This window comes from Pteronotus mesoamericanus, unplaced genomic scaffold, assembly GCF_021234165.1.
Source record: "Pteronotus mesoamericanus isolate MK-2021 breed Mesoamerican mustached bat unplaced genomic scaffold, CSHL_Meso_final scaffold_31, whole genome shotgun sequence".
In the NCBI taxonomy this organism is placed as follows: Eukaryota; Metazoa; Chordata; class Mammalia; order Chiroptera; family Mormoopidae; genus Pteronotus; species Pteronotus mesoamericanus.
The window spans coordinates 16634302-16659853 of NW_026555312.1; the positions used below are offsets into that span (position 1 = coordinate 16634302).

At 40.8% G+C, this 25552-nt stretch overlaps 1 protein-coding gene across 1 annotated transcript; it reads left to right on the forward strand.

The window, feature by feature from the left end:
• Positions 1–5197: 5197 nt before the first annotated feature.
• On the forward strand, positions 5198–23602 carry TBC1D7 (TBC1 domain family member 7). The gene is made up of 8 exons (XM_054592075.1): positions 5198–5288; positions 6639–6758; positions 7757–7837; positions 11352–11539; positions 15330–15467; positions 20822–20967; positions 22054–22183; positions 23248–23602. The coding sequence occupies exons 2-8, from the start codon at positions 6647–6649 to the stop codon at positions 23332–23334; spliced, it is 882 nt and encodes a 293-aa protein (XP_054448050.1). The 5' UTR covers positions 5198–5288; positions 6639–6646; the 3' UTR covers positions 23335–23602.
• The last annotated feature ends 1950 nt before the right edge of the window (positions 23603–25552 follow it).

The following is a 25552-nucleotide window of genomic DNA, read 5'->3' on the forward strand; positions in this document are numbered from 1 at the left end:
TATCTTTTGAAAGAAGAGGGGCAAGAGGTTACGGTTAATGTTATCTGGTAGTTACTATTCTATCACAAGTGACTTCAGTAGTTGAAAGATGTGATGCCATTCCTAAAAATATTCCTCAGTTTTCATATCATGAATTCTAGCTCTCTGCATCACATTTAATGGGATGGCTAACCTGAATCCCTCTCGACCTTGAGATTTAATTGTTTGACTGGCAGTACAATTATTTCCTAATTTAGTAAGAAGAGTTAACCACCAGAGGGCAGTCACATTACAAGGCAGTAAGGAGAGAAGCGAGCCACGACTGGAGAGCAGGGGAGACATTCACATGAAGTACACCTGTTGTAACCCACCCCATCATTCTTTTGACACTGCTTTTGTAAATGCGGACTCTGACTAATACGTAACTTGTAGATAAACAGCATATTTGTATAAGAATCCTAGGAACTGACTTTAAAGGATGCAGACTCGGACCCTCACACATTTCAGGTCTGGGAGATTCGCTGACCTTGGCCCATAAAACTAGGATGATGTAAAACAAGAGTGACGAAAACCAGGGTGATGCAAACCAGACCATCCCTTGACCAATTTCAAGGTTCTTATCAGAATAGACTGTGCTGGTCTGCATGTATAGAACTTTTCAACACCGTCCCCTTGATTTCTTTGTTCTGCTTTCCATCTCCCTCCTTAAATTCTGCCTGCACGGAGATGTTAAGATGACCTTTGGGGCAGGTCCCCCATCTTCTCAAACTTCTGTCACTTGAATAAGCCCTCTTTCCTTCCATCAGCTCCTGTCTCTTGAGTATTGGCTCTTGAAGCAGAAGGCAGCCAAACCTGGGTTTGGTATCACTGTGGCATTTAAAAGTCTGATTTCAATGAAATCTCATGAAAATTTTATTGCCTGCTAAGATTATGTCACTCAATTCTGACACGTTCATGTGTGCTGGGGGCAGTGTTTCCCCATACCACCAAGCAACTCTCGGACACCAGTTGGGTGTCCTACAATTTAACTCAACTCTGACACTATCTACCAGAGAGAGAGCATCGGATTCCACATATTAAGTGCTCTGTTTGATAACGTTGCTCCCCTACACCCACTTCAGATTCCAACTGCAAGTCCAGGTTGTTACTTGGGCTTCTGACCCACTATAGACTATAGATTCCAATGACCTCCTCCTTGCATTTGATTAATTTGCTAGCTTGGCTCACAGAACTCAGAGAAATATTTTACTTATTAGATTACTGATGCATTTACATGATAAAAGGATGTAACTCAGGAACAGCCAGGTGGAAGAGATGCCGCGAGCAAGATACAGGAGAAGGGTATAGAGCTCCCATGTTCTCTGAGGGTGCCACGTTCCCAGTGCCTTTGTGTGTTCACGAATTTGGGAGCTTGCTAAATCTCCTCCTCCCCTCCTCTTTGGGTTTTTATGGAGACTTTGTTACACAGGCATGGCTGATTGAACCTCCAGCTGCCCAGAGGTCAGGTAGGTGGGACTGAAAGTTGCAACCCCTTAATCACATGGTTGGTCCTTCAGGAAACCAGCACCCATCCTTAGGTTTGGTCCAGAAGTCGCCTTCATTCCTCTCATCACTTAGGAAATTCCAAAGGTTTTAGGGGTTCTGAACCAGAAACATGGATAAAAAACAAATACCTATTTTTTATTATAAATTTCAATATCACAGCTGCTTACTTCACTCTGTGTTCTGTGTTGTGCTGGGAGTCCAACAACTAATAATGCCTTCCAAACAGTCTACAGCCAAAACAGACCATGTTAAGGCAGAAAGAATGGCCACCCGTTGGCAGTGGGGTTTCTTTCCATTCATTCAGCAACTCTGTATTAGGCACTTATTATGTGTCAGTCACTATTCCATGAACGCGGGTTTGTCAGTTAACAAAGCAAAGATTCCTGACCTTGTGCAACTGACATTCTGGAGGGAGGTAAGGCCCCATAAAAACTAACATAAACAAGTAAATTATGAAGTGTATTAGGAGACAGGTGCTGTGGAAGACAGGAAGAGCAGAGTTGAGCAGGGGGTGGGGAAAATTGGGATTCAGGTACCAGGTTTGCAATTCTAGGGAGGGTGGTTAGAATCGGCCTTTGGAGGGAGACATTTGACCAAAATCGAGGTGAGGGACTAGGCCATAAGGCTCTCTGGGGGAACAGCATTTCAGGCAGAGGGAACAAACATGAGAAGGTCCTAAGGCAGGAGTGTCCCTAGTAGTAGGTGAGGGCGACGTAAAAGGAGGCAGATAACAGGATGACTTGTTTTTACTCAGTGATATGGAGAACCACTGTAGGATTTTGAGTAGAGGAGGGACATTTTTATTTTTATTTTTTAAAAGGTTTTATTAATTTATTTTTAGACAAACGGGAAGGGAAGGAGTGAAACATCAATGTGTGGTTGCCTCTCACACGCTCCCTCCTGGGGACCTGGCCTGCAACCCAGGCATGTGCTCTGACTGGGAATGGAGCCGGTGAACCTTTGGTTCATGGGCTGGTGCTCAATCTACTAAGCCACACCAGCCAGGGCAGGAGAGACATTTTTAAAGGGCCACTCTGGTTGCAGTGTTAAGAAGAATCTCCAAGAGACTTATCTCCTATAGAAGCTTCCAAATATTCTGTTTATCAGCTCATCAAAAAGCACAGACTACTTGGCTGTAAAAAGGAAGAAAATCTTACCTTTTGCAACAACATGGATGGACCTGGACAGTATTACGCTAAGTAAAATAAGCCAGTGAGAGAAAGGCAAGTACCATATGATTTCACTCATATGTTGAATCTAAATGAACAAAATAAACTAACAAATAAAATAGACACAGACTCATAGATACAGAAAACAGAATGACAGCAATCAGAGGGGAGGGGTGGGGTTGTGGGGCTGGGTGAAAAAGGTGAAGGAATTAAGAAAAAAGCAAAACTCATAGACACAGACAACCATATAGTGATTACCAGAGTGAAAGGGGGTGGGGGGAGGTATAGAGGGTAAAGGGATTATAAATAGTGATGGAAGGAGACTTGACTTGGGGTGGTGACCACACAATACAATGTACAGATAATGTATTATAGAACCGTATACCTGAAACCTATATAATTTTTATTAACTAATGTCACCCCAATGCATTCAATTTTAAAAGGGGGGAAAAGCACAGAGAATGACAATTAAATTCAACCATATTCTGTCACCATTTAGCTAATAGCACCAATGCAAAGATATCCCCACTGTGCCATGTGTCCCAAGTACTTTACATACCTTCTCATTTAATCTTTCCAATACCCCTGTGGTAATGTCACCACTATTAGCTCTATTTTAAAGATAAGAAAAAGGAGACTGTAAAAGTTTGTGACTGGTAAGTAAATGGAATTCTTGAAAGCTGTATCTTGAAGAACTCCACTTACACAGGTGAAGAAACATAGCCTAAGCAAGGCTTAGCACCCTGGTGGTGAGGAACTACAGATGGTGATGGCAGGGCAGCTGGAAGGGGTATGTGTGATGGCAACTACCACCTGCTTCTTTAAAGTTCAATCTAGCCATCCCACCACAGACTTACCCACATGGTAACTGGACTGACTTCTGTATGGCTGATTTTTAAGTTTCCCTCTAGACCAGGGGTGTCCGATCTGAGGCCTGCAGGCTGCATGTGGCTCAGGATGGCTATGAATGTGGCCCAATACAAAATTGTAAGTTTACTTAAAACAGTATTTTTGTGTGTGTGATTATGTGTCTCAGTGTATTTAATGTGTGGCCCAAGACGACTCTTCTATTGTGGCCCAGAGACGCCAAAAGATTGGACACCCCTGCTCTAGAGTTAGACCTCTCCGTGGTCTATTCCGTGAAGATTTGGGCTTTTAAGGAACAGTGTCCATCACTGAACCAACTTTGCTCTAGGCAGTTCCACTTAAAGCTCAGGGGTTTAAAATCTCACTCAGGCAGTGCTGCTCACAGGAATGTCTCAGGAGTGGTGCTAGTTAAGTGACAAGGTAAACAAAGAAATTGAAAGTGTTTATAAACTTTCATAGCCATTTTAAAGAGTAATTTTATGTCTGCTGAAGCTAATAAATTGGGGGTTATATTTAGTATATCTTGTTTTTAAACTTCAGTTTTCATATAATTTATTTTTATAGTATTTTACTCGAGAGGCTGAATATACAGTGATCAGACCATATATAAAAAATAGAACTCTCACCCCCAACCTGCAGCAGCAACCTGCCTAGAAAAACCTCCTCCTCTCTACGATGATCAGCCTAGAAAGGCAGACTGATATTAGACTTAGCCAGATTGTCAGTTTTAGTAACAATCCAAGAAGCTAAACAGTGATTTCTCTGACATTTGGCCCCAAATGGCCAGGACTTGATTAATAGCTGACAGCTTCCTAATTTTTGTCCCTGCTTCCAGCTAAGAACCAAGCAGCGAAAGCCAGACATGGCTAGCCAATCACAAAGGATGCCCTACTTCCAATCAGTCTACCTTCAGCTTGCCTATACCAACAGTCTCCTCTAAGGGCACACCTGCAGCCTCCCCTTCTTTCCATTATCAACCTTTCTCACTCCTCTGCCCGCCTTTGAGTCTCTGCCAAAATGTAAGGGATGGGACGCTGACTCTCTCTATAGCAAGCTCTGAATAAATTGCCTTAGCATTTGGTTGGTCTACACTTATTTCCACATACCAGAAAAAAAAAAAAGAAAAGGAAATATAAAAATAAAAACAAGACAAAACAGGGGTCCTTCACCACAGACATCTTAATGAGTCTTGAAGGCTAGGTCCGGAGGTCGCCTTCAGGCAGGGGCCTCGAGGGCAAGGGAAAGGAGAGCTTCCCAGGCACACACCGCTGGGAGAGCGAGGATAATGTGGTCGCGAGATTCTCTGCCTAGGAGTGGCTCCGCGGAGGGAGGGGACGGGTGACCGGGGCCGGGAATATCGGCTACCTCCCGCTTTCACGCATCCTGGACCCAGTGCCTAAGACCCCGCGGTATGGGTGGGGCTTCTGCGCATGCTCTCCGCGCAAGCGCACTCTCGGCACCACCTCTCAGACTGTGTTAACGTCACGTCCGCCGACGGTGACGGTGGCGGTGGCCGCTGGGTTCTCGTTCTTGGGCGGCCGGCGCTGGGGGCTGCGGTCCCGCCGTTCCCCTCCGCCCGGCTGGCCCGCCTGTGGCGCCCTTGACCCCCTAGCTGGCCATCGCGTCGCCTGCCCGCCCGCCCGCCCGCCCGCCGGTCAGCGCCCCTGGCCTGGTTTCCGCGGCTTCCCCCGGACAGCTTAGTCTCAACCCGGGTTTCCACTACTAGAGGTGAAGCCTAATAGAGATGGGACCAGGGTTCTTAGACCAGGCTGTGTATACTTTTCCGTCACGGTCAGGTGTACGGTCAAAGACAGAAAATGTAATTTACAATATTTCCTCCAAGAGGAGGCGTTTGTCATAGTGCAACCTGAGACTGGTTTCCTTAGGCAACATACACCGTATCGCCGTGCAGCTGTTTGGATGACTCTTTGAAATAAACCTCCAGATTTAGCGTTTTAAGGCTTTGATATTTTTGTACTTAAAAAACCAGCTTGGTCCCCCAAAGCTCAGGACCCTTTAGATTTTCTCATTTTAAGCGAATCCTAATCTCTCCTGTGACTGATTTGGCTCAGAGTATATTCTTTCTGTAAGGAAGACCTTGGCTGTTTGGAACTGGGTCCTCTTGTGATCACTGGAGATATGTCGGTATTTCTAATACCCGAGAATTGTATTCTTTTTTTGTATCGACACTTTAAACATTTGGGTCAGGCAGTACTTTTTTGAAAAATGCATTACACCCATTATATTCTTAAAACACAACCTAATTTGACTTTTTCCTGATGACTTGCTGTTAATCATATGAAGTTATTGTGACAGAATGTAACATCCCTAAATTTTTTGAGTTCTGATGACGTACTTCAATTTGTTATTCTGTCTCCTACATTGTGGCATCACTTGACTACCAGTTACATTCCTGCCTCTCTTCTGGTTTATAATTTAATGCTGTTGAGCTTTATGGGTTTTGAATTTGATAATTACATTTGGTAGAATTGTGTTTAAAGGAAAACTAAGTGAGGAATTTGTGGCTTTTTGATTTTTCATTGTACAAAATGCCCAGTTTAGAAAACATAGATAAGCAAAAGAAAATTTAAAATTATCTGGAATCCTACTACTTAAAGATAACCATTGCTAGCATTTCAGAATATAGTCTAATTTTTTTTAATGTATAGTATTTGTAAAACAAAAACAGGATCATAGTGTATACTGTTTGGTAACACCTTTTGCATGACATCTAGTCTTCCTGTTTCATTTTTTTTTTCTTTGAACATGTACTGTGGCTAGGTGCTCTCATAAGTAAAGTAGGATCCCTAGTGCATGAACTTGTGGCATCTATTTTAGCAGCTCAGAGGACTTCGGTTTTATGTCTTGGCTTTTGGCCGAAGTGCACAGGTGTGGTGATGTTAGAGTTGTGTAAAAGGAAAGATTTACTGTTGAGTCCTATGCAAGGGCAGATAGTTTATTACAATATATCTAATTCGCTGAGAAGTTGGAGAAAATCATTGAAAAATTTTAATTCTTCATTCTTTGTTACTAAACTCACTTTCCCCTCTCCTACTTTTTGTCTCTATCTCCTTCAAGAATGAAACATGACTGAGGATTCTCAGAGAAACTTCCGTTCAGTATATTATGAGAAAGTGGGGTTTCGTGGAGTTGAAGAAAAGAAATCATTAGAAATTCTCCTAAAAGATGACCGTTTGGGTGAGTCTTATGAGTTAAACTAAGCCTACTGGTTGCCAGTCATCCCAAATGTTCTGAAATGTTACTTTAAGAGACATCCAGAGATATTTGTTACCTGCTGTATATTTTAGTGACCGGGTGACAGCAGAATGGTATATATATTTTGGGAGAAGTTATGGATTTTTCAAGTTTATATTTCACTGAGACAGGGTCAGATGTTTTTGAAAGACCTCTTTAGAAGTCAGTAATATTTTTTTCTCATATCAGATCTATATATTTTACTAATTTTCAGAGGTGTCACCACAGCTTCTGGGTAAGTTTATAACTCTTGCCATGATTTTCTTTTATGCAACTATTGATACTGAAATACTGACATTTTTTAGTTTCTTCCAGCCAGTAATAATAAGGTCTGTTCTGTGGTTGACTAAAGTAAAATAAACTGAACCATAGTTAAAAATAGTACTTTATATGCATACAGTGCTTTAAAATTTCAAAAACATTTTTTTACCCGATCTTTGATCCTTGCTAGACATTCTGCGCTTCAGATATGTGTGGTGTTATCATTCTCATTTGACAGGTCGGGAAACTTAGGTCCAGGACAGTTCATTGTGCTTTATGAGAAAATGTGAGATTTGAGGATTAACTCTACCACTTACCTGCTTTGAGCTTCAATTTCTTCATCTTTAAAACAGTAACTAGCCAACAAGCTTGCAAGGTGGATTAAATGAACTACGGTAAATTCTATAAATAGTGACTACTGCTAATATTATTGGAAATGTAGTAATATAGCCAAAATGGATCTCCTATGCTGTGAAACACTAACTGTTTTTAAGTGGCTAGGTGGTGGTACCCCTGGGCTAAAAATCAGACCAGTGTGGCCTTTCTTCGATTTATTGACTGTTTGGCAGGCTTGCTCTGAAGAAATGTTTTGCTATACTTTAAGCTGTAAACAATGAAATGCACTTTTATATATTGTGACCAGCATGAAACGCTTCTAACTATTGTTTTTTTCCCTCTAGATATTGAGAAACTTTGTACTTTTAGTCAAAGATTTCCTCTCCCATCCATGTATCGTGCATTGGTATGGAAGGTGCTTCTAGGTATGAGACCCAATAGTCGGAAATTTATCTTCAAAAATGTTCATTTGTCATCGTATAAGTTAGAAAAAGGAGAATTTGTTTAGGCCCTTACTGAATGTCGCGTCTAATTTTAGGAGACTGAATTACTGTTCAGTATGATTGCCTTTAAGGAGGTGACTTCAGTCGCACCTTCTTACTCTTAAGAGTGTCAGTTTATTAATGATAGAAGAGAAAGTAATATATGTGTTCCTAAGGCAAGGTGTGGAAAGAACATTGTACTGGAAGAAAGAACTGGTCTAGGCTTTGCTGTCAACGAATAACTTTGAAGAAGACCCTGCTAGAACCCTGACTGGTGTGGTTCAGTGGGTTGGGTGTTATCCTGCAAACCAAAGGGTTGCTGGTTTGATTCCTTATCAGGGCTCATGCCTGGGTTGCAGGTCAGATCCTTGGTTAGGGGCGTGTGAGAGGCAACCAATCAATGTTTCTCTGATGCATTGATGTTTCTCTTCCTCCCTTCCCCTCTCTCTAAAGATAAAAAAATAAACTTTTTTTTTTAAGGACTCTGCTAGTCTCAGTTTTTGCTAAATTAACTGTCAGGTTTTAGCTTTCAATTTTCATTCCTGTGATTCCTAGCTATAGAGGTATACTTCCTAAGGAGTGTTATAAGAGTCAAAAGGAATTTAAGAGTATTTACTTTCCAGAAGTGCAAACAAATCAATTCCAGTAAAGGAAAAGGAAAACGATCTTGCCCAGTTTCTGTGGAAGAAAATGAATTAGGTGCCACATGTGATGGCATCATCCCTTTTAGCCAAATTGTTTTTATTTTTCTATCATTGCTGAGCCTGCTGACACATATACCCCTCTCCTCTTCTTTCTTAAAAAATGTTAGAGTAATCCTAGAATTCCCCTGTGCTTTAAGTGTCAATATCCCAATTGTACAGAAGGGAGAAAGGTCTGTGAGGCTAAACAACTTGCCTAAGGCCTTATAGCCTGTCAGTGGCAGAGCTGGGCTGTGAGCTCAGGTTTGTAGAGCCCATTTGTAGGATAGATTGTAGACCTTGTCTTCTGTCCAAAGTGTACTGTATTTTCAGGACTTGAAAATTCTTAGTCCTAAGTCTGACTGCAAACCATTCCAGAAAGCACTGCATAGTGACTTCTTTGTTATGCATCTTGGCTGTCTTTGTATACTTATCACTGTGCAGGTAAAATCTAGAGAATGGATGACAACAAATAGTTTTTTCTTGTGCATCTTTCTTGAATCTTAGCATTTCCAGTGGTCATCAAAATAAGGATGCTTTATAGATAGCAATGTCAGCACTATCTATTTCTGCTGAGAAATACTATGTGTCTTATTAATTAATAATGCCCATGGATTAGTGGAAGGCTTAGTCATACTTTGTGGCCCTTCCTGAGTGCCAAGGCCATCTGGCTTGTTTATCATTATATTTTCCCTACCTGTCTGTGTCAGATAAGTCTTTGTTGTTATTTTAGACATAGTTAAAGGCACTGGAGGTTTAGGACTGCCATGCTATATAGGAGACAGGCTGACTCTTCGTACCATAGGTGGTGGTTTACTAAGGGACTTTGTCATGCCTACTTCATAACAATATCAGAAAGAGACTTTTTAGGACTAGGTCTTAGAAAACAAGTGTGAGATCTAACATGAGAACACTGTGCTGCCTCTAGTGGTATGATAAGGACTTAACTACAGCTATTTAATCTGTACTGTTTTAGTCTAAAGTTGGAGGCCTTTTGAGTGTATTTCTTTGGAAGCCTGATACAGAGCCCTATAGCTAAGGTAATTAATGATTTATGCCAGGAAAAAGAACATTTAGGCAAGTTTGGTTGTAACATTAAAACAGCATCAAGTTGGTTGGAGTCCCTAGGGCCCATCCAACTTTTCTCGTATGTTCTTTAGAATGCTGCGTCTGTGGTGTTTTATCTCAAAGAGTGATCCATAGTTAACTGTACTAACACTTATGCTACCTTAGTATGTGCAGTATACTTTCTAAGTGCTTTATGTATATACATTTTTTATTTAGCACAACAACTGTTTGAGAATGATATTATGATTCCCATTTTTCAGATGGAAAAGCCAAGGCATAGAATATCAGCTAAGTTGCTGGTGGTCGGCATAGAATATCAGCTAAGTTGCTGGTGGTCACCCACCAGTTAATTGTGGAGTTAGAATTCAAACCCAGGAATGTTGACTCCATAGTCTGTGCCGCTATATAGTTTGGCTAAGTTTAATGAGACTGTAATAAATAAAGAAACATGTTTTCCTTTATAGCAAAACTTAGAACCTTGAAAATTCGTTGTCACCATTTTCCAGATCTATTTGACCATGTCTCCCTTTTCTCATGAGGACTCTAGGAACTAGTGTTCTGCAAAGAACATTTGGTGAACTGCTTATTCCTCCCATTTTCCACCCCCGAGTGAGGAGGAAACAAAAGCCCTGACAGATATTGATGAGAGTCCTGGTGTTTATAGGGTCTGGGTTGAGAACCTAGGTGTACTGAAGGCTCATCCGTGCTCTTTCCACTGTTTTCTCCATGCCATTTCTTTGTAAAAAGGTTCTTGTGCCAAAGCCTGATGGGTAGACATCATATTTAAGTGGGTTAATGAGTATAAAATGGCATCAAAATGTAATGTAGGGTGGGCTTGTCAGTGCAGATTAGACATTTCTGTGGTCCTGAAGATAGGATAGTTTGTGAGCAAGTTTTAATTGTTGGGGAAGAGCAGGATTTGGCGGGTAATTGGTGGTTCTGAGATGAAGGCGGCTGTACTGTTAGCGAGGGCTGCTGTACCGGAATACTGCACACTGGGCGGCTTAAAGAACAACTTTTATTCTCATGGCTCTGGAGGCTGTGAAGTCTCCAGGTGCTGGCTGATTTGGTTCTTGGTGAAGCCTCACTTCCTGATTTGCAAATGGCCACCTGTTACTGTGTCTTCACATGACAGAGAGTGAGAGAGCTCTGGTGTCTCTTCCTTTTCTTAGAAGGACCCCAGCCTTATTGGATTAGGCCCCCTACCCCTGTAACCTCATTTAACTTTACCTCCTTATAGGCCCTATCTCCAAATATAGTCACGGTGGGGTTAGGGTTTTAACATATGAATTTTGAGGGGACATAGTTCGATCCATAGCATGGACCAAGTGCGAAAACTGGACATGGGCCTCCAGGAGCTAAGGGTGACCGCAGGCTGGCAACCATAATTGAATTAAATCATTATTATAATTGATACGGTTATTATTTTGAATTTAGATGTCACACTTAGTCAAGGGCTTTATGATACCATTTTATTTCCCTTTTATGTCAATGATACAGTTGCCATTCAAATATTTATGGTATTTAAAATTTATAATTCTTTCATAGTGAGAATTTCTAAAAGAGAATCTGCATGGTAATTAAACACTTGCGTGAGTTCTAGTTTAATTGTGATAAGCAGCTTCTCCCAGGATTCTCTTTGATGGTGGAGGGATTTGGATTAGTGCCTGAGTATTTTGCCCTTTTTTTTTTCCTGGGTCTCTGTGTAGGGATCCTGCCTCCACACCATGAGTCCCATGCACAGGTGATGATGTATCGCAAGGGGCAGTACTTGGATGTCCTTCATGCCCTGAAAGTCGTTCGCTTCGTCAGTGATGCAACACCTCAGGTTGAAGTCTATCTGCGCATGTATCAGCTGGAGTCTGGAAAGTTGCCTCGAAGCCCCTCCTTCCCACTGGTTAGTGGTACTTTTGTTCCAAATGTAGCTCAAATCTAGACTGTCCCATCTTCCTAGCCTTTGATTACATCATGGTTTGCCTTAGAAACTTTCAATCGCTCATCTTTGTCTACAGAATAAATGCAACATTTTTCCCTGACATTCATGGCCTTGTATATTCTGACCTCATCTGCTTATTTTTTAAAATACTATGTTCTATTTTGAAGTAATTTCAAACTTACAGAAAAGTTGCAAGGATACTATCAAGAATTCCCATATACCCTTTACCCAGGTTCCCCAGTTGTCTACATTTTTGAACATTTGCTTTGTCATTTTTCCTATATATGTATGTATATTTTTTCTAAAATGTTTAATATCCCATGACTTCATATTCCTTCAATGCACACTTCCTAAAGATAAGAGCTCTCCCCTAGGTAACCATATTACAACCAGGAAACCAAGAAGTTGACATTGATACAATATTAACATCTAATCTTCAGACTCCATTCACATTTGACCAAATGTTCCAATAATGCCCTTTATCAAAACAAACAATAAAGTTTTAGTTCAGAACTTACAAAACTTTCACCCACTAGTGTTACCATTTGTTGATTTCAAATTCTTAGAAATCACTTCAGAAATAGAAAAAATGTTGCAAAAATAGTATAGTGTTCCCATATACCTTCACCTAGCATCCTCAAATGTTGCATCTCACATTCTGTAGTATAATTATCAAAACCCCAAAATTAGCATTGATACAATACTATGAACTACTCTGTGGACATTATTGGCATTTTGTTGATTATCCCACTGATGGCCTTTATTGGCCCTGTATCCAACCTTTCTTTACATTTATCCTTTACAAGGATCACACTTTATACTTATTTCTGTGTTTTCTTTCTTAGTCTCCTTTAATGTGGGACAGTTCTTCAGTCCTTCTTTGTAGAAACTTTCATAACCTTGACATTTTTAAGGAGTACTGGGCAGTAGAGCATATCTTAGTTTGGGTTTGTTTGATGTTTCCTCATGATTAAAATCTGGTTATGCATTTTTGGCACAAGTACCACAGAAGTAAGATACTTAACTACTCTTGCTGCTGACTTTGATCACTTGGTTAAGGTGGTGTCTGCCAGGTTTCTCCAATGTAAAGTTACTACTATTTCCCTTGTGATTAATAAGTAACATCTGGGGAGAAAGTTTTAGACTATGTAAATATGTATCCACTAATGATTCTTGCCTGTAACAATTTTTATTATGCTGATTGCCAAATAGTGATTTTCTGACTCCTTCATTCCTTTTGCATTTATTAGTTTGCATTCTTTTATAAGGAAGGTTTTCTCCTTATTTATTTATTTATATCAGTGTAAATTTATGGATCCCTTTTATTTAATGGCAGATAATCCCTTACTATCATTATTTATTTTGGTACTCAAATGGTCTTAGATTTGACGAGTAGAAGTTCATTAAGCTGACTTCTATGTCTTTTTGACAAGTTCCCATCATTTTGAGCATTTCCTTACTTTCTGGCACAAAAAGGTATTCCAGGTTCATCTTGTACTTTCCCTGCCTCAGGCCTGGAATCTGCCTCCCCTCTCCACCCATGGAATGTGGTATTTAGAAACCAAGAATAGAGCACTAGATATGCCCATTATTCCTGGTGTATCATTGCTTCTCTGCCCTCTCAGCCAAAGCAGCTAGGAAATTATATGTATGTACACACACATTCACATACATATTTACACACCCCTATGTATGTTTGTATATCTGTGTATCTCAATATAGTGAAAACCCTGAGCTCACACTAACACTCCAAATACAATGCAGTGTCATATTCATTCTAGCTTGTACCCTTTCTGTACTGTAACTTCCTTCTCTGACAGTTGCACACATGAAGAGGCTCCCATGACCCTCAGTATATTTACTTCTTTGCTTGTTCCTCTGCCACCGACACTGCTGGCCACCCCCAGCTCTGGCCTGCAGGCCCCATCGGTCCTGTGGTCCCTGGCTGCTTCCTCAGCCCTGACTCCACCATGAGCCCCAGCCTGCTCTTTAAACTTCACCTTCAATGAAGTACTTACTCTAGTTACTTGGACTACTTATTGTTGGTAAAAGGAACAGATGGGGAAAAGGAAGAGTTCAGGCAAAGGAATGATTATAGCTCTTAAGCTTTGGCTATTTTAATGCAATTTGAAATTTACTCTAGGCCCCTAGGGGTGGGGCTAAAACAGCAGTTCAAATAGGGATTTGTTCAAAATAGGGATTTGCATGAAAGCTGTGCTATCTATAAAATCTATTTTATTTTTATTGCAGATTGCAACCTGCCAGTGTAGCAGCTTGAGCTTTGAATTGTTCTTTCTTTTTGAAGTTAATAATGTGGTTCCCATGGATGCCCATAGGTCACCCACTTTTATTAAGTTTATCAGGAGGGAATGGCCCTGAAAATAATTAGAACTCTTAATAGGCTTCTTTAAATTTTGCTTATCTTTGGCAAAGTGAAGTTGGTAGTACTGCACAAGTTCTTCAATTATATATTAAGTTAGGTTGGATTATCTATTAGTTCAAAAATGATAGGGTATAGTTGTCCGCTTATCTCTGCTCAGCCTGTCTGTACTTCAAGCCCAGACACTTTTACTGTGGCCTCGGGCAGATGTGCTGTCAAAGTGTTTGTGTTGGGCTCTGCCACGCCGTGTTTCCCTGATTAACCAAGCCCCACTCAGCCTCATTTTTCTTATCCATTAATCAGAATGTGTGACAGTGCCTGGTACATGCCCGGGAACATGGTCAGTCACGGACATTGGCCCCCTTCCTTGGCCACCCATAGAGGCCGGGAGCAGTAGTGAGATGCCACGTTCAGGATCGCCTAGCCCTGTGCCCAGTACTAGGTGGGAGTCCAAGGAAGGAGCTTCCCTCCCCTTCTCTTCTGTCTTTCCTCTCCTCTGACAAGTTAATTAGTGTTTAGAAAAATGCATTTTCTACCGTTTTGTTACTTGACATCTTACAGAATATTAGGGAGTTGAAAGGAGGCCCAAGATGAAATACTTTTATTAGAATAGGAATTTTGATTTAACTTGAGGCTTTCTAGGGGAGTAGAAAGACACTTTTTAGTTTCTTTTTTGACATTAAAATTTCTTAGCTATTAAATCCTAGATGAAAATATATTTTTGTGTAAGATATGGTGTTTGGAAACAAAATAGATTTTCAAGCAGATTTCTCTGTTGAAATTTACTTGAGGGTTTACTTTAATGTTCTGAGTATTGACACAAGGTTTGAGAAATGCCATTCTTCTGATTCTAGGGACATTTTAACTTTTTAGGTGCTTGCACATAGAACAAAATTCTGAAGTTTTTTTGAATGCTTTGAAATAAAGAAAATGCGGTCTTTGGGAGTCATTTAATTTTTGGAAATTACCATATTAACCGATGTCTGCAATTATTATTTGTGCTGTGTATCGCATCGTTTTTTAGAGAAATTCTCCTCTAATACTGGGAATATTTTTGGGTGGAGAGAAGACTTGCCTCTGATATACGTTGATTCTTTTTTGGATGGCCCTAAGGTTAGAAGTTGGAAAACCTTCGAGTGGTCAGCCTGAAAACTAGGCATTCATAAACAGCTCTCGTTCAGATAGATTTCTGTGGTTACTCATTCTTACCTCCTCCTTGGTCTTCTCTTTTGTGATGGAATGTGTGCTTTTTGGTTCCATTTTGATTTATTAATGCAGCCTCTTCAAAATTTAGGGGATAAAGTTTCATTTTTATGAAAGAAATATTCACTTCTGCTGCCTCCCTCTTGAGATTTATTATTAATCTTTCAGGAGCCAGAAGATGAAGTATTTCTTGCCATTGCTAAGGCCATGGAAGAGATGGTGGAAGACAGTGTCGACTGTTACTGGATCACTCGATGCTTTGTGAATCAATTAAACAACAAGTACCGAGACTCTTTACCCCAGCTGGTAAGGGAGACTTTTTTGGCTGTTGGCAGGGGATGGGTGGGTGAGCAGAGGTACTGGGAGTCTTCAGGAAATACCCTTACCTCTTGATGCTGCTACAATTATGAGTAAACCCTCTATAATAGGAGTCAGCAAATATTTTCTGTAAAAGGCCAGGTAGGACAATAAATATTTCCAGTCTGGCAGGCCATACAGTTTCTGTGTCTCTGTGGCAATCATTCATTTCTGCTGTTGTCACACAAAAGCAGCCATCGGCAATATGTGAAGGAATGGTCATGGCTGGATTTGGCTACTGCAGGCCATAGTTTGCTCACCCTGCTCTATAGTATTCCTTATGCTGGTCTGGAATCTACTGGCTTTATCTAGAATTATGCCTCTGCATAAGTTAAGGTTTAAGTTTGGCTGCACTTAATGGAAAGACCCCCAAACGGAAGCTTTATTGTTTCCTTTCATGTAACTAGAAGGCCAGAGGTGGGGCAGTCTGGGGCTGGTGCCACAGCACCACGGTATCGGTGGGGACCCAGGCTCCTGCCTGCTCCAGCATCCTTAGGGGTGACCCTTCCTCTTGTGCTTGCAAGATGGGTGCCACAGAGACAGCCGTGACGGCTGTGCAAGCAGGGAGGGCAAAGCGGAGACAAAAACACAAGAATAAAGGGACAAGCCAGTCAAGGCTGTCCCCCCTTAACAGACTTTCCTTCTGCATGTCAGTTAGTGCCAGGACCATGTTACCTGGCCACCCTTCTGCGGTGGAGGCTGGGAACTGTGCTTTTGTTTAACCAGACACATGGTGATCTCCCATTAGAATTGGATTCTGTTAATGAAGGAGAGGTGACTGGATCGGAGGGAGGCAGCGGCTGTCTGCTGTCCTCTAATTTGGGAATCCGGGGAACTGAAAGGCTTTTGCTTCATCAGCATAAGCCAGTGCTCCTTTCCATTCCCTTTTTCCAGTTTATTTCCTTTATCTCTCATTTATAAAATTGAATCTTATTTCTTAAATAATTGAATTGTTTTATTTGAAAATTCTATTGAAAGCAGGCACTGTGACGTGACGTGGGTGGCAGGGCAGAGGCGGGGCCTGCTGGGGGGCGGCTGAACCCCGGGGGTCACTGCTCTAACTGGGTCAGTTGCCCCGGCGGCGGCTGGCAAGGCCTGTCGGCTGCGTTGAGCACTGAGCAAGGGTGTTTTCTTTAAATATTTAAGTTAAGTAAAGTTTGATTTTTAGAATCTTAAAATTTAATTCATTGTTGATTTCAATAAAATAGTTTAAACATGGCATTGGAGCTTCTGTAAATACAATTTTGCCTCATTAAATCAAGATGTCCAAATTATTCCATGATTTACTTAGCCTTTCCTATTTAATATTAGAGTAAGTGCAGTAACATTTTGAAAGCTTATGTTAAAAAATTCATGCTTTATTTTTGATAACACAAATAATAAATACATTCTTGAAGTATTAAACAATCCAAATGAATCCACTGTTTTCACACTGAAGATCTGTGACACCACCTCTCCATCCCCCGTTTTCTAAGAAGTAACATTGTCAGCTTGATGCGTGTTCTTCTAGACTGTTTTATATACACTAGGGTGGATGGGTGTGTGTGCTCATGTTGCATATACACACATATATTGATATATATTTTTACATATGTAAATAGTTTTAAAATTATAAATATTATCACACTGCTTGTGTGGCTCTATAATTTTTTTTTTAACATCATGTCTTGGAGGCTTGCCAAGTTAGTACAGCTAAATCAGTAGTTTTCAACTCTGAATTCCTATTAGTACCATCTGGGAGCTTTTAAAAATTAGCGGTGCCCTTCCTCTACCCAACTAATTAAGTCAATCTCTGGAGATAAGGCCCCAGAATTCTAATTTTTTAAAAGCTCCAGGTGATTCTGAAGTGTGGCCCAGGGTGAGAGCTATTAATTTAGAACCACCTTTTTTCTTTTTTTAAAAAATTTGCTCCTAGTATTTCTTATTAAGAATTTGCCATAATTTAACATAACAGACCAATGCTGACACTCAACATGCCCTTGCACGCTTTCCTTTGGGTATGTGTGTGAGTGTTTCTCTAGGATGGGCACCTGCAAGGGGAGCCCTCACTTGAGGGAGAGGCATATTTAAACTGCTAGGTTTTAACTGCCAGGTTGCGCACCTAGAAAATGTACCAATTTGGTTTCTTCCAAGAGATTACGAGATTTCCTGTTTTACACTCCGTTGCCAATACTTGATAGTATCTGTCACTTAAATTTTTGTTAATCTGATAGAGAAATGGTATCCAATTTTAATTTAAATATTCTCATTTTCCAGTGAAGTTGAACAGTTTTCACTGTTTATCAGTCACTTATATTTGTCAGCCTTTCTATTATTTTGTTTGCTTCCTTTTTTATTTGTAAGAGTTATCTATAACTCTGGATATTCTTTGTCTATTACATCTGTTGAAAATATTTTTTCTTGTCTATTTTACAAAGATTTTTAAGTTTTTTAAATCATGTTTATTCTATTACATTTGTCTGAATTTTTCCTCCTTTCCCTCCTCCACCCATCCCCCCCCCCAGTCAATTCCCACTCTGTTGTCCATGTCCATGGGTCATTCATACATGTTCTTTGTTCAGTTCCTTCTCCTTCTTTCCACCGTTGTCCTCCTTCCCCATCCCCTCTGGTCACTTTCAGTCTGCTCTGTTTCGGTGCCTGTGGTTTATTTTGTTTGTTAGTTTATTTTGTTGAATAGACTCCACTTATAGGTGAGATCATATGGTATTTGTCTTTCACTGACTGGCTTATTTCACTTAGCATATTCTCCAGTTCCATCCATGTTGTCACAAAAGGCAGGAGTTTCTTTCTTTCTTTCTTTCTTTCTTTCTTTCTTTCTTTCTTTCTTTCTTTCTTTCTTTCTCTTTCTTTTTTTCTTTCTTTCAATGTAGACTGATTTTATTTATTTATTTTAAATGTTAAAATCCATGATAAAATATTGAAAAATTTAAATCCAGTATAAAGTCTCAGCAATTAAAACATGACACCTGCACAGAAATAATCAAGTAGATCAATGAAATAAAATGAGCATTCTAGAAACAAATGTATATATCTGTCTAACAATGTGATATATGATTAAGTTGATATTTCGATCACTGGGGAAAATAAGGCTCATTCAACAAATAAGGTGCATGGACTACTATTACTTGAAATAAAACAAATATAGAACCCTATTTCACACATTATACAAAAAATATTCAGGTGAGTTAAAAATCAATATGTAAAATCTAAGGAGTTAGTTTTAGAAATTCTCTTTACTTAGGCTATTCACCCTTAAGGTTGGTTGTTAACCTCAGAAAATACCCACAATATGTTGACTACAAAGAGCAAAATACTAAGTTCTATATTCAGTATGAGTTCATCTGGTAAAAGAAGAGAGTGTGTGTAGTGTGTACAGGAAAACAAATGAATGCTGCACAACCTGTCATTGCATAGTTATCTTTGGGTAGTGTGATTATAGGTGATCTTTATATCCTTTATTTCCTGTATTTTTTGAGGTTTATTATAATCATATTATAAATCAAGAAAAAAACTTTAGAAGAATTTAAGACTGGCTAAAAGATGTACATTGTGTGATTATTAAGATGTTGATTAATGCATTTAAAAATTTCATTTAATTCACAATATTTATTTATTCATTCAATAGTTATATAGTGAATCCTTATTATGCCAAGTAATGCTCTAGGTACTGGAAAACTAGCAGTGAACAAAACAGATGCAGACCCTGCCCTCACTGAGCCTACCATCTGAAAAAGGAACCAGACAATAAATAGTTTTAAATCTTCACTCATACATATCTTGTTTGTTTTTTGTACTGCCTTTTGGATAAAACTTTCTTTGCTGTGAGACATAATATATAAATGTGTGTGTAAATGTTTTTATCCTTGTCACTTTGTGGAAAAAGCCCACATATGTATCATTGGCAGAACTGACCAAAATTCTAGAATGGAGTTTCAGAGGTGCAAGGTGAGAACAGGAGCCCTTTGGCAATTTGTACTTTAGTGAAAAGCTCCTGGTTTGGGGAGTTGAGTGTAGAGTTCTTGAGAAGCTCTAGGAACTGTTAAGTAGTGGAAGTTAGTTGGATAAACAGAAAAGGTTAGAGATCCTCTGAAAGAGAGGGGAAAACCAGACCAGATAGTAATATGTGGATCTGCTTTGTCTGGCTAACTCCTCTGTGTTCTTCATGGGCCAGCTCACATGTCTCCTCTCAGGGAGACTGTTTCTGGCTTCTGAAGCCTGGGTTAGGATTCCCACCTGGATGTGCCCAGCATCCTGTGCTTATCCCTGTCATAGCTTTATCACATTGCCTTCTAGTTACCTCTTTCCTGGGCTCTGCCAACCTGCTGTAAGCTTGAAGGCAGGGGCTTGACCTCATCTTTTCTTCTATTTCCTGTGAGTAGCACAGTGTCTGGCTGTCACGAACACTGTATTGTTTTGAATCACCTCTTTGGCAGAAACACAGAGAGGCAGATATTTAGTAAAATAAACATTTATGTGTACTTAGGTGACGGGTCTGGCCGAGCTCTTCTGGGAAGGGAGCACAGACCCTACGGCCCGTCCGTGGCCAGTGGGCCCTCAGTAGAGCAGCCTGTGCCTGGTCTGGGGAGCTGGCTTTGTTAACCTCCCCGTGTTCTAGAGTTGGCTGCTGCTTAAATCTCATGTGGGGGAGGCCACCTGATGGAATCCAGGTGCTTTGTTCCCTCTGTGTTAATTCCCCTAAGAGTTCTCGTGCATATTTTGTGGGATACAGAGCTGCTCCTCTGGACATCCCTGTTGGGTGCACCCACTTGGCATGGTGCACAGTACTGCTCAGTGTGGGTCAGCATGTGTGTGGTCAGCCGCCAGTGGGCCCTTTTCATCTTCAGCTCTTTTGTCTCCTTCTTCCTAGTTCTTTCTCCTAGTTTAGTTCCATTCTATTTTTCTGGTTTTCCCCTTGCCTTTCCCCCTTTTTTCCTGTATATATAATCTACTGCCCTAGAGCCACCAGGAATATCAAAGGCCTTTGTAAGCTCCCCAGAACAATTGAATTTGGCTTTGGACTTTTGTCTTAGGTTGGTCAATCTGGTTAGTGCAATTAATATTAGGGTGACTAACTATTCCGTTTTGCCTGGGACTGTCCCAGGAAACACCTCAGTCCCGGATGTTGGTTGCTCTGGTTATGCTGACTTAGGAAACTGCTGCATCACTGGTGACTTGGATGATTCTGAAATTTTGTTTTCTAGCACTTCCTGACGTTCATCATGTGCATTTTTTCATCACAGGATATAAGATCAGGTAATGTTACATTATAGGAAATGAATAATCTCTTCCTGTTTTATCATTAGCCAAAGGCTTTTGAACAATACTTGAATATGGAAGATAGCAGGCTGCTGAGTCACCTGAAGATGTGTTCTGCCATGTCCAAACTTCCTTATGACCTCTGGTTCAAGAGGTGCTTTGCAGGTTGCTTGCCTGAATCCAGTTTACAGAGGCAAGTATTTCTTCCAAAGGTGTACTGAATGAAGGCCCAGGTCAGCGAAGAATCCTGGTTTCTCATGTGATCGTCCCTCAGAATATAAATTTGCTTTAGAACAACATAGTCATTTAATGCTAACTTCTCTAACATCTAATATAGCAACACACAATTCTGTTTGTTAGAATACAAATACTTAATAGTAACATTAATATTACAAGTATTAGAATATACAATTACAAAAATTGAGGGCCCTCAGTGTGATAGATGCTGTACAATATTTACATCTGAAACAGTCTCCAGGAGTTTACGCAGGCATGGCCTTTTCCAGAAATGCGATAGAGCCTAATCTAGAGAACACCTTGGTATTTTTTAGTTTCATTATGACATCGTTCAAGTAGTGGAGGCAGTAAAAGATTTGAGCCTCAGACACAGCATCTTTAATGAAAGCATTAGTTTCAGACATGTGTTAAGCATGTTTTGGAGTCCCAGCCCTCTCGGTCCACGGTGTTAGGATGTAGCTGGAAAGAGAGCAATAAACAGAGAACATTACAAGACAATACATAACTAAGAACAGAGAGTGTAATACCACCTTTAAGAGTTACGGGAGTTATCAGAATAATTGCTTTAGAGTGGTTGCACGGCAATGACCATCTCCTTAAGCCCATGGAGAAGCGGAAGGAACTTGAACCACTGGAAAATGAAATTGAATTTATCTCATTTTATATACTCCTTTTGTTGTTCCTTAGCATGTTATGATTATATTAGCATTACAAAATATTGTAAAATCTAATCTTGGGTTTAGGATTTTTCTTCTCAGAATTGTCAGTTTGAAACATTTAGGGAATGGGCATTTGGTAGATTTCTAGGAGAGCAAGTACTTCTCAGTGATCATTTCTTTTTCCCTTCCAATGTTAATTATGTCTAAAATAGGTTTCAAATAGCTGATTTGTTTTGTTGTTTTTGATGATGATTTCATTATAGTTCTTTTGTGAATCTTACACTTAAAATAGGAGTGATTTGATTTAATTTTATAATGTGAGATGTCTAGGTAAACAACTTTTAACCTCACATACTTTGATTACATATCTCCTCATTTTGTAGGGTTTGGGATAAAGTCGTAAGTGGATCCTGTAAGATCCTAGTTTTTGTAGCAGTGGAAATTTTATTAACCTTTAAAATAAAAGTAATGGCACTGAACAATTCAGAGAAGATAACAAAGTTTCTGGAAAATGTAAGTGTGCTTTATTTTATTTGATTTTGAATCTAGAAGGGAAGTTAGCTTAGCAAGCCAGATTTTCCTATTGCATTACATTATATCAGAGAAATAACACAGTATATTTTTACATTGTAAGAAAGAAATTTTCCCTTGGAAACATTTAGCTGACAATTGATCAGTGGGTTAAAGTTTGCATTCTCTGTTTGGGGACGATGGGCTGAGCTGTGAGACTGTCACTGGGACTGTGTGCCCTCAGCACCAGGGTCCTGTTCTCTGATGGGTCTACTAGGAGTCTTGTCAAGAAAAGGAAGAGGTGAGTCTATCATGTTAGGATGAGTAACCCTTGTTAGTGGAAGAGGAATCCTGGTGCTTTGGGGATTTTTAAGCCCTTTCATTTCTGTACCATAGTTGTTGGAATCCCAGTTGGGTTTGGTAATGTGCTTAAGTATAAACTTAATGCATGTTGGAAAAGGTCTGAATGAATAAGCTTTTCCCTTTCTGTGTCTTGGAATGCCCTTAACCAGGCAAGAGTTAAAAGTAAAGAGACTCACGCCTGAAGGAATTTCACCGGATCCAAAATCTATTCTTTGTTTTTATCGGTCAATATTAACATTTGAACAGTGGGCTGGTAAATAATAAGTACTAAGTGTATGTGTGTTGAACAAATTACTCAGTCACTACAATAATCAGTGGCTAACAGTGCCGGGCAGTGGAGGTGGAGTTTTAAGTGGTTTTTGTGGATTATCTCATGTAATCCTGTAACAGCTGTGTGGAGTGAGGCTACCATTTGCCCCATTTTAGAGACGGGGTCTGAACCCAGGTACCTTAGGAAACCTGTTCGGGGGCACACAGTTTGGTGGGCAGTGCAGGATTGGGACCTAGGCAGTCTGACCCCAGAGCTCCTTAGTATGTCCTCAGGTGGCCTGTGAAACAAAGATCCTGGCAGCCAGCCACCTTTGATGTGACCACAGAGAGAACGGCCTTGGAAATGCGCTTCATGAGGTTCATGCCACGGTGAATGAGGGATCCTGAAGCTGTAAACGCTGACATTTCACAAAGACTGGTTCGCTTGTTTACAGATTCCCCAGGACAGCTCGGATGCGATTGTGAGCAAGGCCATCGACTTATGGCACAAACACTGTGGGACCCCAGTACATTCAGCCTGAACTTCATCTGTGGACAGTCTGCCAGCCCCGCCCTGAATATTTTGTTATGGGAACATGATCTACTAAACTGAAAACAAGGTTCTTGCTTTGGTGCTCAAAGTGTAATTTCTTTTCCAGTAAAATTATTTAATTAAGAGTCCTGGCGTTGCTGTGTTATGAGCTGCATCTTTTGATTGCACAGAAGTACAAAGTTCCACTCTGAATACAATTTTGAAGGGTTGTTGGAGTTTCTAAAGCGTATCTAAGTTTGTAAAACAACAAGAAAGAAATACACTCAGAAGGAAACTTATTAAAGCAAACTGCTCTCTACAGTTAACATTTTATTCATTGATTCCCTCTACCCCTGAATAACCAGTTAGGGATATAAGGAAAACACACAAGAAGGGATTCCTGCTTCAGTTTTCTGCTGTCTGGTGATCTTAGGGAGATATGTGAAATTCAAAGAGAAGTCATAAAACGCTAATGACTTTGTGTATTTAATTTATCATGTCATTTGTACAATTATTTTGTAAAATGGAGATTTGAAAGTCAAGCGATGTTAGTGAATATCTGTTCCAGAAAAAGGAGAAAAAAAGAATTAGCAATCTCTCAACCAGAGAAAAATTTGAAGATATGTTTTCCTGCGTGTGCCTAACTGCTGGGAGAAGACTGGTGTGTCCTAGGGGAAGAGTGGGAGGCGGGGGGAGACCCGAGCGCCTGGGACTCCTGATGGGGAGGAAGCTTAGGGGCTGCGACATTCACCTGCCCAGCCTGGGGAGGCCCAGGTGATCCGAGAGGGAGGGCTGTTACTGTGCTGCAGAGGAATTGGAAGGTAGGTACTACAATATATTCTGCAAGTATATTCTGTCAGACTTTCGGTAAAAACCTTTCTGGAACCATCAATTTTCTTTATTAGAAGACTGAACAGCTTCATCTCAGTAGAAGGGTTTTCTAAGGTGCACTGTGAGGACAATGATAGGACAGTGAGGATCCGGTTTCTTTTTCATGTCAGAATTTACTTTTGTTAAGAGCTAAGTATTTTGAAAATGTTTTCGCCCATGCCTTTAGTGAGAAGCACAGCTCCCGATGAAAATAACCCCATTTTACTTTATTCAAAACATTTGCTCAAGATACTGCAGATTTTCTCCTCTATGTTAAAGCCCATGGTTTCTGTTGTAGCCAAAACCTTGTGGAGTTCTTCTCCCTTGGAAAACTGGGATTTAACATTGTTGAGTTCTGCTCTGTTAGGCGATATTGAGGGCCAAGGATGGTGTATGTGTGTGTGTGTGGCTTTTGCCTGATGACAGATGGAACTGACAGACTGTGCATAGGCTTGTGTATGTGTAAGGCTACTACAGGAAGTGAGGTCTGGGTCATGCAAATGGAACGCTTTATTTTTTTGTTAATGGAAAGTTTGCCTGAAAATCGTGGGGCAACACTCAAATCATATGATGTGTAGAAAGCACCCTGCAGGCTCCATCCGTGCCTTGAATTGCCTAAGAATTCTCCCTTGCTCTGACCACTCCCCCTGTCATGGGGTCCTCACCTCCCTACGGTAGCTTGAAGTTTGTTTTTTTGTCCCTGAGAGTGAAGAATCTGGAGGGAAGTCTGTGGGGGTGAAGAGGATGAAAATAGAGCTTCTGTGCCCAGGACTTGGTCTGAAGGCTAGTCTCTTGCTCCAAGTGCCAGGCTCTGCAGGTGCTGAGATTTTAAGCAGGAGTGGTGTCCTGAGATCTTAAGCCGAAGGCGGCCTTTGGGAGAGATGGGGCACGCGGGCAGCTGGCAGGGCGTCTGGCTCTGCATTTTACATCTGCCGGTGGTCACACGGGGTAAGCAGCTTTTGTCTGCTGGCTTTGGAAGGGCCACAGGATGCTTTCTCTCCCTCCACAGGGACGGAGTGTGGGAATTTGTGTAGCGGGAGTTGGTGGCATTCCCTCTGGTGGGTGAAACAAAGGGCTGTTTCTCCTCTAGAGTCTGTGCCAAATGAAACTGCTTGTGGCTTTGGCACAAACTGTGCCTCTCCACATCAGCTGTTGCTTATCCAGAGCATCACCAGTTGAGGGGGGGCGGGGAGAGGGTGATGAGAACAGGAGGCGGTGGGAGTTTTCCTGGAGGGCCACGGGAGGGCCGGGGGTGCTGGCCATTGACTGCTTTCCGGACCACTTCCTCCCTTTCCCTTTCAGTCTCTCTCTCGGCCTTATCCTAGGAGGTTAAAAGGTAAGTGGACAGTTAGTTGCTA

Bases quoted from the DNA above. Each gene is read 5' to 3' on its own strand.
- TBC1D7 (XM_054592075.1), top strand. From the start codon at position 6,647: ATGACTGAGGATTCTCAGAGAAACTTCCGTTCAGTATATTATGAGAAA. The intron at 6,759-7,756 runs GTGAGTCTTATG...TTTTCCCTCTAG, and splicing joins CCTAAAAGATGACCGTTTGG to ATATTGAGAAACTTTGTACT. The intron at 22,184-23,247 runs GTAAGTGTGCTT...GCTTGTTTACAG, and splicing joins TAACAAAGTTTCTGGAAAAT to ATTCCCCAGGACAGCTCGGA.